Below are 15,381 nucleotides of genomic sequence, written 5' to 3'. Positions count from 1 at the left end.
GCTCCATAGTTATATTACCCTCATAATAAAATCTTTTATATTGGACAACAAAGAATAACTTTAAGTTATAGGTTGTTAAATTATGAAGTTAACAGATGATAATTACAAATTAAAGAACGATTGTAATTGATTTAGAAATCGGTAATAAATAAACATATTTCAAATTTCAAATTTTAAAAAATCTATATAACTGAATATAGTAATTATTTAGACAATGCATTAAATATAGTTAAAAAAGAATTATTAACATTTACTCAATATAAATCATTAAACACGTAGAACAAACAAAATCCGGTTTATAAAATTTCAAATATTTTTGGATTTGTCTAAACATAATATAAGAACATTAAAAAATTAATTAAAAATCTAAAACCTATAACATCTCATTAGTTAGAAAATATATTTTTGGTTTGCGCCGTTTTTTGGTCCTTTGGTTTGATGTATAGTCGGTTTTCTAATAAAATTAGCCTTCTAACAAAACTATAACAACTCATCAAAACAGAGAGAATTTCTGATTTTTTTTATTAAATCAAACACTATTTATGACTAGGAGATTCTATGTTCAATAATAGAACATACCCGATTACATTATATTCAACATATTTGTTTTTTCGTGCGACTGTAAATATTAATATTAATCATGTATTGAGTGGCCACTAATAACTTTGTCTTGTACTTAATTAACCAATTGAATTTTCATTCTTCAAGTGCCATCCTAATTATCTTATATATAGTTACACTAAGAACATAATATACATTAAAATTTAAACCATGAGCTTCTCTCCAAAACTTTCTTTTTCTGTTTTCCTTTTGTTCCATCTTTGTATTGTTATGAAGGCTACCACCCCACCTTCAAGCAAATGGCTTGAACCATATAGAGTCACAATCACTAACCAAGATGTTCCAGTTGTTTTGCTGAGATGTGATGATCTTGATGCTAGTCTACTTAAACCTGGGAATTCCACTTCTTGGAAATTCCGTAAAAATTTTTGGGATTCAAACAAATATGGCTGTCGATTTTATTGGGTTGATGATAATTTTGTTCTTCAAAAGCAGGCCGAGTTTACTGTGTTTGATGACGAAGTCGCGAATAAGTTATGTGGTACTGATGGGTATAATATGAATAGATGTTATTGGTATATCACTCGTGATGGTTTTTATTATTCTAAGAACGATGGTAGCGATTGGAACCTGTTGCATGGATGGAACAACATAGGATAGTTTAGCTAGCATTCTCCATTTCTCATTGTAATAGAAATCCAGTCAATTATAATGATTTTTAAGCTTTATGAAAAGTGATTATTTAAATTGTGAACTATGTACAAATTGTAACTTGTTGTAAGACCACACGTAGTGGAATTAAAAAGTAGCGTGGAGGCTCATCCACGCCAGGAACACCACCCCAGACATGGTATGGAGGGCAGCGTGGTGGTAAGGGCGGGGGATTCTCTGTCGGCGTGGGGCGCTTAGGTTTGGTGATGTGGAGGGTTTTTATTGGCTGCTTCGATTGGTTTTTGTTTATTATTATTATTATTGTTATTATTATTATTATTATTATTATTATTATTATTATTATTTATACAAACGTCACTAACCACACCGTTTCCACTCCATTTTTTGCATCACACCACTTTTCTGACGTGTACTGACATGGTAGCCCGGGGCGGACCTGGCATATAACGAGCCGTAGAAGGGGCTATGACTCAACTTTGTTCGGTAGGGTAGTTTTTTTTATTTTTATATAAATGACACCCCTAAACAACTACTAGGACACTCCTAAAAAAATTGTAAGCCCAAACTTTTTTTTTTTGATTTTTATACAAAAGACACTGTAGGATGGTTTTGCACAACCAAACGAGTTATTCAGAAGAATTCTTGGATCAAATCAGAGGCGGAATTCAAAGATTTGATCTTCGTTCAGCTTGTTATACACTTTAACAGTCTCTTGTATTGATTAAATGACGTTACAATGGCTGGAGACAATTTGGCAGCACCTCGGCTCCAAAATCACAAAGTTACAAATGACAAGGCAACAAGGGTATTAATAGTGGTGGGTATTTCGCATGGAATATCATCTTGCTATTTCGTGCGAAATAGCTTAAACACACTCAAACCCTGTTTTCTCGTACAACGTGCCCTGATCTAACATTTATATTACAAGACTCGATACAAGATGAAGTCAACAGACATATGCACTAACAGTCTTCCCCTTGGATGTTGACGAAGTCTTCAGTACGAGACGTTAGTACGTCAAAACTTCAGTCTTGATCAGTCATCTCGCTTTCTCCAAAATATTTGACGCTGAAGCATCCTTCAAACTTCAAACTCTCTCCAAAGTATTTGACGCTGAAGCATTCTTCAAATTCTCTCTTTCTCTTTTCTCACCATTATCAGCTATTCTTCTATAATCCGAATCAGGCTCTTTCACTCTTCAATCTCCCCTTTGCTAACAGACTCCCCCTTAAGTTGTTCCGGGATCGTAATCTGAAATAGCACTTTCACAGGTTTTGTATCGAAAACCTGGCTTTAACTCTGCACAGACTTCGACACGGGGATCTACACAAACTCTAACCAACATTAAGATTTAACTTTATGCTTACCACTTGTATTTAAAATGATTAAATTGGTTTCAAATTAATGAGCCATTTAGTCATTTCAAAAAACAATTCACATTTCCAACAAACTTTCCCAAACTTCTGTTCTTCCTGTTTAGCACTTAGAATTTTGAATATCAGCTCTCCAACATGAGTTGTCGAAAATCTTTTTGATTTTTCAAAATTTTATGCTAAAACACATTCTTTTAGGATTTTTGTTTTTAATGAAAAGCAGTAAAGAAATATTTATAGACAATATTTTTGTGAGTTTGTGTAAGAGGATCATATCAGTTTATGAGACAAATCACTAGCACCGTTAAGCTTTAAACATATTAAGTTCTAAACAATTCATATAGATTGACGATATAGTTATCCTCTTAAACTCAATCTAAAAACTTTAGAAAATGCTTACCGATACGTTTAGGTATATTGATTTTGCACTAAATTCTTATGGACCCCACGATCTTAGCATATCCCCTCATCATGCAATACACTAACTCAAGTAATGCCTTTAAACTTTCATCAACTGTAATATGTGCGAAACAAAGCAGAATGTTTGAACATTAACAATCAGGTCGATCTTTCGATATGCAAAGAAAGTCCAATGTTTAAACAAAATAAGAAATGAAAAACAAGTTGAAGATGTTTAGATCTTAACCACCAGTTCGATATTCACATATACGCAGAGGTGATCCAAGATTTAAACGAAACACCAAGAAAAATAAAGCAGAACGTTTAGGCACTAACATCCAGTTCGATACTCACGTATACGCAGAGGATGTCCAATGCTTAAACAAAATAAAGAAATAAAACAAGTTTAAATCTTTGCAAAAAGAAATGCACAATCACAATGACTTTTCAGCAGGTTGTGGAAGTTCACAAACATACCGGTTTTATGTCCTAAGACAATCAGCAATTACCGAACAGGCACACAATCAAGAAGGACAAAACTAAGTACTATGCTTTCAACCGTGTTTCCCACTACAACTAGGCTTTTTCATTTAAGTTTGTATCGTTATCGTAATCTACTAGTCTAGCTGAGCCTATCGTCACATCTTTAGTGAGACCGTTTATCACATTTAACACTTCATTTCTTTAGCGTGCTATGATGGTCCACTGATTTACTATCATTTCCTCTTTTTCACAACAAAACTCATTTTTTATTTTTTTAAATGTTTTTGTCATTTTCAAATTTTCAAATTTTTTTAAAAAAATTTTTACTCCCCCTAAAATCAAAATATGTTTCAATTTTGATTTTCTGGGAAAAATTGAAAACAAACTATACAAATAAAGTGACAAACTGATGAGAATTACTTCAATTCGCCATTCACTTGGCATAAACAATCAAAACTCCCCCCTGACAACAAACTATTTTCCCATTATGATTTCAAAACACTTAAGTTTGTTTTAATCAAAATGGTTTTTCCAAAAAATAAGTTTTGTGTGTCATTTCACAAACTCGGGGTTTCATCACCTTGTTCTTTCATCCATTTGATCGAATAGTTAAATCAAGTACAACTTAATGTCCTTGATAAAACATTTCTCAAGAAAGATGCCGATTCCTACTCCACAATTACCAACCTGGGAGTTTCAGCAAGTCAGGTTTTTCAGTTAAAAAGATTCTCCCAAGCCTGACGGTCCTTGGGTGATTTCAAATTTGCAGTCCGCAATGGTGGAAAGTTGACATCATCCATTGGCGGTACTGATTTTTCTCTTTTTAATTCAACAAATGGCTCCTCTGATTTTGACGAATCAGATTCAATGCTAGAACGTGGCTTGTTTGACTTTGATGAGTCAGATTCATCGCCAAAACGTAGCTCTTTTGTTTCCGAAGAAACAAATTCATCGCCATCAAAAACTTTGATAAAGATTTTATCAGAAAAATTAACTTTCTTTGATTTTTCATCAATTTGATTAGTTAACTAGTGCTAATACCCGCGAATTTCGCGGTGTTGGGAAATTATATGTTTTTTATTTTTTTGAAAAAAAATTACGTTTAAACTGATCATAAACAAACTGTACGCATGAACTTGTTTTGGAATAAATAATACGTCATGAAATAAAAAATAAATACTTCAAATATTTAAAAACTTTAAAATACTACTTATTATACAAAATTGATATCCACCAACAGTAAAATACCAATTTTTACCTTCAGATACCGACATCGTACCGAACTTTTTCACTACCGGTACCGGTACTCAGTTTTGGCGATTTTTCGGTATAGATATTTTCGGTACCGGTATCACGCTCATCTCTACATATGGGACTTTTGAGGTTGACCTCAAAAGTGAAAAGTCAAAAAAAGTTGTATTTCTTTATACTTATTGTCCAATTTGTATCAAGAAACTGTCCAGTTTAATTTATTGTCCAATTAGTATCAAGAAACTGTACCGTTTAACTTTTGAGGTCAAATATGTTTCGACCTCAGAATAATAAGAAATCATGAACTTGAGAAGTTTTCCGAAGTGGAAAGTGGAAACTACTTTAATTTGACATTTTGAGGTTAAATATGTTTGGACCTCAGAATAATAAGAAATCATGAACTTGTAAAGTTTTGAAGAGAAACGAAAACTACTTTAATTTGACGTTTAGATCATGCTATTAACATTGAAAGAAGCAATACGATATAACTTTCAAAAGCCATGTTTAGATCAACTGTTGCAAAAATGTATATGCAGTTTCACTTTTAAAGTCAACAGACCATCTTTAGATTAATAAATAATATCAAATATGAATTTCTGATGAAAAGTAAAACATAACAGTTAGCATAAACTTGTAGAGTACGTAAAAGAAAAAATTGGTGCAACTTTAGTAATAAGTAGCATGTTAGACCTCAATTACAATAGTTATAAGGTTAACCTTAAATGTCAAAAGTTCCTTTTTTTTCCATGTCTTTGGTTAATCCAACCCATCCAACCGTTTCCGAAGAAACAAATTCATCGCCATCAAAAACTTTGATAAAGATTTTATCAGAAAAATTAACTTTCTTTGATTTTTCATCAATTTGATTAGTTAATTTTTCTTTCTTTATCTTCCCTTTTGTCCTCAGATTTGCATCTGATGAATTCGTTTTACTTGACTTTGTTGTCGAATGAAGCGATTCATCAGCACTCTTATTTGAACCAACTGGTGTACCCGAGGATAAAATCCTTTCAAGATACTCTCTTGCTTTCTTTATTTTCTTCCTCAGTCTGTTTTTCTACCCTTGTGAAAGCTTCACTTTTTGTTCTTGAACTTTTTGTTCTTTGGGCTTTACTTCGACTTTGACTGGTTTCTTTGCCATTTTCTGAGATTCAGCCCTCGATCTTCCCATTGATCTCATTGGGCAATCTCTGGCAATGTGTCCTTTGATTTGACATTCAAAACATCTTCTTGTTTCAAAACTTCGACTTTGGCAGTTAACAGCAATGTGTCCTCTAAAACCACAATTGTAACACACTCTGTTATCGTACCATTCACCACTTTCATACCAAACATTCAAGTCATAACACTGCTTGGCCTTGTAGTAGTCAACACTCCTCTTGTAAGGTGGATTTGTCTTTTGAGCACTGTGGTCAAACCTGCACCACTTATTACCAACTTTTTGTGAGTTTAAATTTTCAACTTTTTGTGGTTTTTTATAACGATTGGATGATTGAACTGATAATCTTTTATTGTTGTTTTGAAAATTTTTCAAATTTTGGTTTTGTTTTTGTTTTTGTTTTACATTCTTCTTAAAAGGTTTTTGCGTTGAGCATTCACCTTTTTCAGTAGACTCTAAACAATTTCTTGAAACTTTTCTTTTAATTTCAAAAATATTTTCTTTCTCTCATTTTTATCATTTTCGTCATCAGATTTATCATCACAATCTTCAGTTATGACTTTGTCATAACTTGTGACATTGTCACTTATTGGAATTTCATTGATCGGTTTTGGACATAAATGATCTAGTAATACTGATGAAGTCACAAAACCTTTCAATTTCTTTTCTAAATCATTGATTTTATTGTTAGCACACTCAACTTTATTTTCAAGTTGAGTGATTTTCTCAAGATGAGAATTTATTGCTTTTTCATTTTCAATTTTATTCTTTTCAAGAACAAACTTTTCATTTTCTAAAACTTTTATTTGACTTTGAAATTCTGTTTCTTTTTCTTTTAAATTCTTGTTTTCCAATTTTATCCAAAAATCTTCATTTTCTAAAGATTTTATCTTGTTTTCAAATTCTTTTTCATTTTTCAATTTTTCATTTTCCACAAATGTTATTTTATTTTGAAATTCTTTTTCGTTTTCTTTCAAAATTTTGTTTTTCAATGTCAAACTCTCCACAACTTTCAGAAGTTTGACATTAGTTTGACATTTTCTGATTCAGATTTATCACATTTTAAGCACTTCTCATATATCGTTTCAGCTTCAGCTTCCTTTTCAATCTTGACAGCTGAAATTTCTTTAACTTGCTTTTCTACACTTGAATATTTTCTTTAGATTTGACTTTTTCTTCAGTAGTTGCTGCTTTATGATTCTTCTCTCCTGAATCAGACTTCAAATTTCTAATCTTTTGGAGTTCAATCTCTTGAGCTTCAATCTTCTCGATGAACGTACTCAAATTGAAGCCAAAATATTCCAAGCTATTTTTCCAGGCCAACAAATATGTGCCCCACTCATCACGCGGTAAAGCTTTTGCCAACTTGTCAACCCATTCATCATCTCTTTTGGTAATGTTTAAACGTTTCATCTCTACATACAACTGACAATACCTTTCGATCAACTCTTTTGTTGATTCTCCCCTGATAGTTGTAAAGCTATCAAACACATTCATGTTTTTTTTTTATCAGAACAACTGAATCAGATGAATATCCGATTGAGTAGCAAAAATCAGGCGACAACTGATCAGGTGAGGATTCGCTCGGGCGGGTATCCGATGCTTGACAACTCACAATGGCTGATTTTTATAGAAATGACACCCCTAAACAACTACTAGGACACTCCTAAAAAAATTGTAAGCCCAAACTTTTTTTTTCTGATTTTTATACAAAAGACACTGTAGGATCGTTTTGCACAACCAAACGACTCGTTCAGAAGAATTCTTGGATCAAATCAGAGGCGGAATTCAAAGATTTGATCTTCGTTCAGCTTGTTATACACTTTAACAGTCTCTTGTATTGATTAAATGACGTTACAATGGCTGGAGACAATTTGGCAGCACCTCGGCTCCAAAATCACAAAGTTACAAATGACAAGGCAACAAGGGTATTTATAGTGGTGGGTATTTCGCATGGAATAGCATCTTGCTATTTCGTGCGAAATAGCTCAAACACACTCAAACCCGTTTTCTCGTACAACGTGCCCTGATCTAACATTTCTATTACAAGACAAGACTCGATACAAGACGAAGTCAACAGACATATGTACTAACAGACACCCATAAACAACTACGAAGTTGCAGACTTTTAAAGAAGAAGAAGACTCTTTGGTATTAATTTAAAATCAAAAGACAATTGTTATTATTGATTTTATTTTTTTCTTTCTTGGAAATCTGGAAAGTAGGTCACGTGATAGGCTCCCCAGCCTACTATTATGTATTTTCTATTTTATTTATTTTTTATAGTTGCAATTTAACTTTAATTAACTCTCATATTGTTGTTTTATACTTGTATTATATGTATTAACTCACAAATACATATATACTTGTATTATATGTATAGTATTTAATCAACTTATTATCTATGAATTTATTAATTTCTTTTATTTTATTCTATTCGGAGCTTATACTACTTATAATAATATTAATTTTAAACAATGTAAATAATAGATAACACTTTTCCCCTGCATAAAAATGCTTTATTGTCAAGGTTATTTAGTAGTAAAAAACCTCAAACATTTTAGCAGTTATACTAAATTAAAGTTCGTGATGAATTATTAATAAAAAACCTCAAACATTTTAGCAGTTATACTAAAAAATTAAGCACTTAAGACAAAATGGGTTTGAGCCGATATTGGAAAAAGTGACTTCCTTTTGTAAAAAGTACAACATTACAATGTTGGACATGACAGAAAGTTATGGTAATCCAAGAATTAGAAAGAATGTCATTACAAATCGACTTCATTTCGAAGTTGACATTTTTAATGAGGTTTTGGACATGTATATTCAAGAATTAGGAAATCGATTTAGTAAGGTAACAACTAGTTTGATAAAAAATATGTCGGGTTTAAATCCTTGTAACGGTTTTTCTAAGTTTGACCCATCGAAGATATTGGCGTTTGCTGAGATCTACCCAGATGATTTTACTACACAAGAAATATGGACTTTTTGGGTGATGTTGAGTCATTTCGTCACACTATAAGCGATGATGATAAATTTGCAAACTTGAATGGAATAAGTGATCTTGCGTGTGTTATGGTTGAAACGGGAATGCATAGTTCTTGTCCTTTAGTTTATCGGGTAATGAAGCTAGCTTTGCTTTTACCGGTTGCAACCGCAACCGTTGAAAGATGTTTTTCGAAATTGAAGCTTGTCAAGACGGATTTACGCAATCGAATGGGTCCGAAATTTTTGAACAATGCTATGGTTTGTGCGGTCGAAAAGGATTTTTTACATGAAATAAAAGACGAGGATGTAATGGAAGGATTTTAGGTTATGAAAAAAGAAGAGAACAAATCTATTAGGTATTTGTTTTACTTTATTTATTTATTCATTGTCCTTTTTTTAATATTGTATGATTGCAAGGTGAATTTTTTTTTTTTTTTGGATACCTCTGAGTTAATATTCTAGTTCCGCCACTGTGGTAGTCACATGTCGAATAACACACTCTTTTATCTTCATGCCCTCCACTCTGTATAGTCTAAATTGTTATCTATAAACGTCCTAAAACTTTTAGTTTAATCAAACTTAATAAGTTAAATCCCTTTTACAAATAAAAAGTATGATTTCAAATATGCAGTTTGATTAGTTTAATTAAGCAAATTCCAAACCATTACAGCGACCATGAAACATTATCGCACGTCACAAGTCAGTGTGTTATACAGTATTTTATATAATCACTTTTATACGATGTAACTCTCTCGTTAAGTATTGATGTAATCACTTTTATCAGATTATTAGATGTAATGAAAAAAATATTTGTTGCAACTTTCAACTTTTATCTCGTTTTTCCTAAACATGTAACAATAATTGCTTTTAGAACGGCAACTCACACTCTCCCTCTAATTCTACTAGTAAATTACACTTTTTTTTTTTTTTTTATTTTGTCAATCACCAGGACTGGTATATTCAGTATTGGAACATCAATTAAAGGTACATAATAGGTGACAGAGACATCAGAGAGCTTCAAGTACAACCATATATTGTTGCATGAATGTCAACCCAGACCCACCCACGGAGTGTCTAGAACTCACCTGGAAGTTAACTTCTTTACTGTTACATACGATTTGACCCTTGGACACTTAGATGGTGTTTGTTTTCTGGCCAAAAGCTCTTCTGAGCACTTATGTCTGCGTCGCGCAGACGCACGCAGACATAAAGGTCCTGCAGCTTGTTTGTTTTCTTGAAAATCTGCAGTGCTTTTACCTCTGCCTTACCTCTTCCCCAAGCAGATCCTTCCCCATGTCTTCAAAACTCTGCCAACCTCTTCTCCCTCTCTCTTTCTTCAAAACATCCATCTGCTCCAAAACCCTAGCTCCACCTCCACCTCCGACACCACCTCCACCTCCGACACCACCTCCACCTCCGACACCACCTCCACCTCCGCCACCACCTCCACCTCCGCCTGCCGACACCACCACCACCTCCACCTCCGACACCACCTCCACCTCCACCTGCCGACACCACCTCCACCTCCAAAATCACCTCCACCTCCGCCACCACCTCCACCTGCCACCACATCTCCGCCACCACCTCCACCACTACATCTCAGCCACCACCTCCACCACCACCACCATCGTCAAAACCCACCACCACCAAACCCATCAATTAAAACAAAACCCCGATCGGTGAGAGAGAGACCGTAGAGAGAGAGAGAGATCAGTGAGAGAGAGAGACCGTACAGAGAGAGATCGGTGAGAGAGAGAGACCGTAGAGAGAGAGAGATTGGTGAGAGAGAGAGACCGTAGAGAGAGAGGCGGTGGTGGCGGTGCTATGGGCGGTGGTGGTGACAGATTGTAGAGAGAGAGAGAGAGAGAGAGAGAGAGTTTGTAGAGAGAGAAAGTTCAAGGCAAAGAGAGAGAACTGTTGTGTGTGTTAAAAATAATCTCTCTTCTCCTTGCAAACTGCAGACATTTGGTACACCTCTTCTCATGTAGATGCCTGCAGACGTGGTCCACAGACTGCAGACCTTTTACCTCTGAAAAAACAAACAGCACCTTAGTCAATTGATCAAAGATTCGAATAAAAACCATAGCAACTTTTTGCCTCAATATAGCCTAATGAAATGTGGGTTTTTTTTCGCATGAAATGTTCCCAAGTGAAATGTAGCTTTTCGGCCGGGTAGAATTTCGTTCAACACTATATACTTTTCCCTAAATTAACATTTTATCTACATCAACTTTTCTTCTACCATCCATTTCACTAGAATTAATAAGGTGAAATGTACTACTTTTCGCGCCAAAGACTAAGCGAAAACTATCAAGCGGAAACTAAAAGTATTCATGCGGAATGTGCCACATTTCGCATCATCATTGATAAACGAAAAGGTCCAAGCGAATAAGTATCTGGACTTGTTCAACACGTCAATCCTAACTTTCACAAAGCACAAATATAAACCCATAAGATCATTTCTAGCTTTAAACATACAAGCTTTTACGTGATTCTTACATCCTTTATGCTAACATCAAACCTGAGCTTGAAAACCCTTCAAAATCGGTGAGAAACCACAACCAAACTGCTTATCTTTGATCCCAAATAAATAAACCAATTTGATATCCTAATTTACAAAATGAAACACACAATCCATTGTTTTTATTAATGGTATCTCTCTAAGCTTGAGTGAGGTTTGTTGCAAATAAGGAGGTTGGCTCTAGCCTCCTTTCCATATTAGGGTTCCCTAATGCATTTGCCCATTTCCCTTTATGGCCTAGCCATGTTATTTCTTAAGTATGGGCTTTTAAATCAAATCCCATCTAAGTCATTTTTCATATATAAACACATTTTTTATTAAATTTTGGGGTGTTAAATGTAATAAAGGGGTAAATGCTACAAATTGTTTTAATTAACATTAACTTATGTTTATTTTATATATTGAAATGGTCGATTAATTTAACTAGTAAAATTTCTTCGCACATTACGATGAGAATTCAATAATTATCGTTTGTTATGTTACGATATTGGTATGATACCGACACTCTGTATAAAAACCTATAGAAAACCCAAAAAACAATCACGAATCACAGTTCCTTTGACTTCAAGTTTACTACGCATCATGTCTATAAACTGTCAGGTCACTCTTATGACTTTGACTATTTTACAATGATTTATTTTAAACTAAAATGTTATTTTTGTCCCTGAGGTTTGGCGATTTTTGCGACTTTCATCCAAAGGTTTATTTTTCCGCATATGAGTCCTCGTGATTTCAAAATCTTGCTGATTTCATTTGACACGTTAACTTAATCCAAATTTCTGTTAAATCGTGTGGTAATTATGTCTTTTTATTCACTTTTGTAATTTAAATTTAATTAATTAATTTATAAAAACCTTAAATATCTTGGGCCCAACATATTATTTATATTTAATCAAATATAAAATAATCACAACCCCCCACCATGTTCGTTGTTCCGATTACCACCATTCTAGGTGGATTCCGACAATCCATAAACATGACATCAAAAACTTGCAGCAAACAGGTTCACTAGAAGAATAGTGCAATGCTTTTGATTCTTTGATGACTAAAGTGGTGTTATATGAGGAATATGCTGCAAGTTTGTTTGTAGGTGGTTTGAAACTAAAAATTAGGTGTTTAGTAAAGGTGTTTAGGCCAAGAACCTCAAGAGAAGCTTATGCCATGGTTAAACAACAAGGCAAGGTGCATACTACCTTGTTTGGTACCAAAGAATTTAAGAAGATCTAGAGAAGCAGTGAGTCAACCAGTTTCAGGTCAAGTGCAATGGGTCGGTTTGGTTATATGGTTCCTACTGTAAGTGCTAGCTACAAACCTTCCTTTATTGCCTAATCCTAATAATAGCCAAATGGGTAAAGCAGTAAAAAGGCTTTCTAATAAAGAGGCTGATGAGGAAAGGACTAGGGGGAGTGTTTCTTTTTCCTTGAAAAATATACATCTACCCATAAGTGCAAAAATAGACAATGGTTCAATATTGAAACATATGATGATGATGAGGATGAGGAAATGACAACACAAACAACAGAATTAGATGAGATTATGGTAGAACCAGGGGTGCAACATAGTGGGGGCGGGAGGGGGCGGCCGACCCCCCGAACTTTTCACTCATTAGTGGAGAGTATGTAGTTTCCGTATAGAAATTTTTAGGTATATACGTTTTCGACGCCCCGGTCAGAAATCTCAAGCTTAGCCTGGGTACAACCACATATATCAATTCATGCTATGAATTGTATTCCATCTTATTCAACAATAAAAGTGATAGATACAGTTGGTACTAGGAAGTTGCATATATTGATAGATTATGGTTCTACTCATAATTTTATTAATGAAAGGTTGGCTGGAAAACTACAATCCAATACTATAGGTGTGCCTTCTTTGAAAGTAACAATAGCAAATGGTAACCCAATCAATTGTGCTAAGATTGTTAAAAGGTTTAAATAGATGATTCATGGTATGTGGTTTGATGCTGATGTGTTGTTAATATATATCTCTAGAAAACTATGCATGATATGGTACTAGGAATTCATTGCTTATCACCCTTAGGGGATATCGTATAGAATTATAAGCTGTTAAAATGGGTTATTGCTAATGGGGTTAGTTTTCTTAGCCGATGGAAGAAGATTTCCATATATTTGATTTATGTAACAGCTGTGTAATTGGGTATATTTTACATAGTTGCCCTTGTTTAGGAATGATAGCTGTAAATCAGTGGTATTCTCCACTATATATTCTGTAACATTTTCCTTGGACAATCACAAAAACATTTACCAGTTTTCATGGTATCAGAGCTTTAAGCTCATACCATCACCTCCGCCTTTTTTTTCTCTTTTTTTTCGCCGGAGACCACGGTCTTGCTGGCCTCTTCCTTCTGTTCAGTAACGATGGGAGACAAATCCATCGACCAAATCAATGCCAAACCTAATGAAAAACTTGTAGCACTTCATCCTGCATGCAAAGTTACAAACATTTAGAATAAGGTCCGGATCCTTGATGGGACAAAGGTCACTTATTCCTCATGGGTCAAATTTTCACCTTACATGCCAGGGGGTATAAGGTCCTTCGTCACATCGATGGTACGCCATCACCACCAAAAAAAGATCCAACCTATGAAGCCTGGGAAGAACTTGATGATGTGGTTTTACAATGGATATACGGAAATGTGTCTGATGAACTGTTGGTTCGGGTACTTAAAACCGAATCTACTGCCCGAGAGGCATGGGTTCGCATCTCTAAGTTGTTCCTCAACAACAAGGGTTCTAGAGCCGCAGCTCTAGAACATGAATCCTCCAATCTGAAACTCAAGGCCATGCCTTCCCTTGAGGCATATTATCAACGCCTTAGGGAATTGGCTGTTATGATGGATGTTGTCGAAAGCCTAGTCCCAGAAAGTCGACTCATCATTCAGCTTGTTCGCGGACTACCACCGGAGTACGACACCACCGCCTCTCTCATCAATCAGAACCTCCCCTCCTGGGAGGATGCTATCGGGATGCTACAACTTGACCACCAGAGACAAATGGCTCGTGACACTCTTAGTGATGCAAACACTAACACTGCCCTAACAGCATTGTCTTCTGAACCAATTGCTGCAGCTACCTATGTGCCTCCCTAGCGCCGCCCCAATTCCTCCTCTGCTCCCAGAGGTAATTATCGTGGTGGATCTAACAACAGACGTGGGTCTGGTAAGTCCACTCTGCCTAACAACCAAAACAACCAGACTCGTGGTGCTTGGCCCAACTACTATGGCCCACCCAACCAGCCTTGGTTCCCACTCAACACTCAAAGCTATTGGCCCAATTTGACACCACCACCTTGCCCATACCCGGCCCAGGCTGGCTGGGCTTTGCCTTGGACACCTCGTGGACAGCAGCAACACTCAGGCCCACCCAACACAACTACCGTTGGACCCTCACAACCACAACAGGCCCATGTCAGTACCTTTGATGCTATGGAACCCACCCAGTTGCAACAAGCTTTCTCTGCCATGACTATGCAACCTCCTGATCATCCATGGGTGATGGATACTGGTGCCTCCTCTCATCTCACACGAGATGAAGGTATGATTTCTCCACTGAAATGTTGTCACTTAAAATCTATATATGTCAGTAATGGCCAAAGCATTCCAATTATTGGATCTAGGAACACTTCACTCCCATCCACCACAAAACCCTTTCACCTTAAAAACGTTTTATGCACAACCGATATCGTAAAAAATCTCATATTTGTTCGGCGTTTTACTATTGATAATCATGTTTCGTGCGAATTTGATCCTTATGGTTTTTCTGTGAAGGACTTGAAGAGTGGCCAGATTCTGAGCCAACACAATAGCTCCGGTGACCTATACCCTTTCACCTACACAACACCATCATCCTTTATTGCATCTTCATTTACAGACTTGTGGCATCAAAGACTTTGGCACCCGGGTCTTCCCGTTATGCATTATCTTATTTCCAGTAATTTTATTTTGTGTAATAAAC

At 35.3% G+C, this 15,381-nt stretch overlaps 2 protein-coding genes across 2 annotated transcripts; both read left to right on the top strand.

The window, feature by feature from the left end:
* Window positions 1-771: 771 nt before the first annotated feature.
* Window positions 772-1,221, top strand: LOC110902215 (S-protein homolog 2-like). The gene has a single exon (XM_022148927.1). It carries the CDS (start codon window positions 772-774, stop codon window positions 1,219-1,221), a length of 450 nt encoding a protein of 149 aa, XP_022004619.1.
* A 12,698-nt stretch (window positions 1,222-13,919) lies between these two features.
* Window positions 13,920-14,516, top strand: LOC110902217. Its single transcript, XM_022148928.1, has one exon. It carries the CDS (start codon window positions 13,920-13,922, stop codon window positions 14,514-14,516), a length of 597 nt encoding a protein of 198 aa, XP_022004620.1.
* The last annotated feature ends 865 nt before the right edge of the window (window positions 14,517-15,381 follow it).

This window comes from Helianthus annuus, chromosome 13, assembly GCF_002127325.2.
Source record: "Helianthus annuus cultivar XRQ/B chromosome 13, HanXRQr2.0-SUNRISE, whole genome shotgun sequence".
Lineage (NCBI taxonomy): Eukaryota > Viridiplantae > Streptophyta > Magnoliopsida > Asterales > Asteraceae > Helianthus > Helianthus annuus.
Note: the sequence above shows the minus strand (reverse complement) of the source record. Positions and strands in the feature narration are given on the sequence as shown.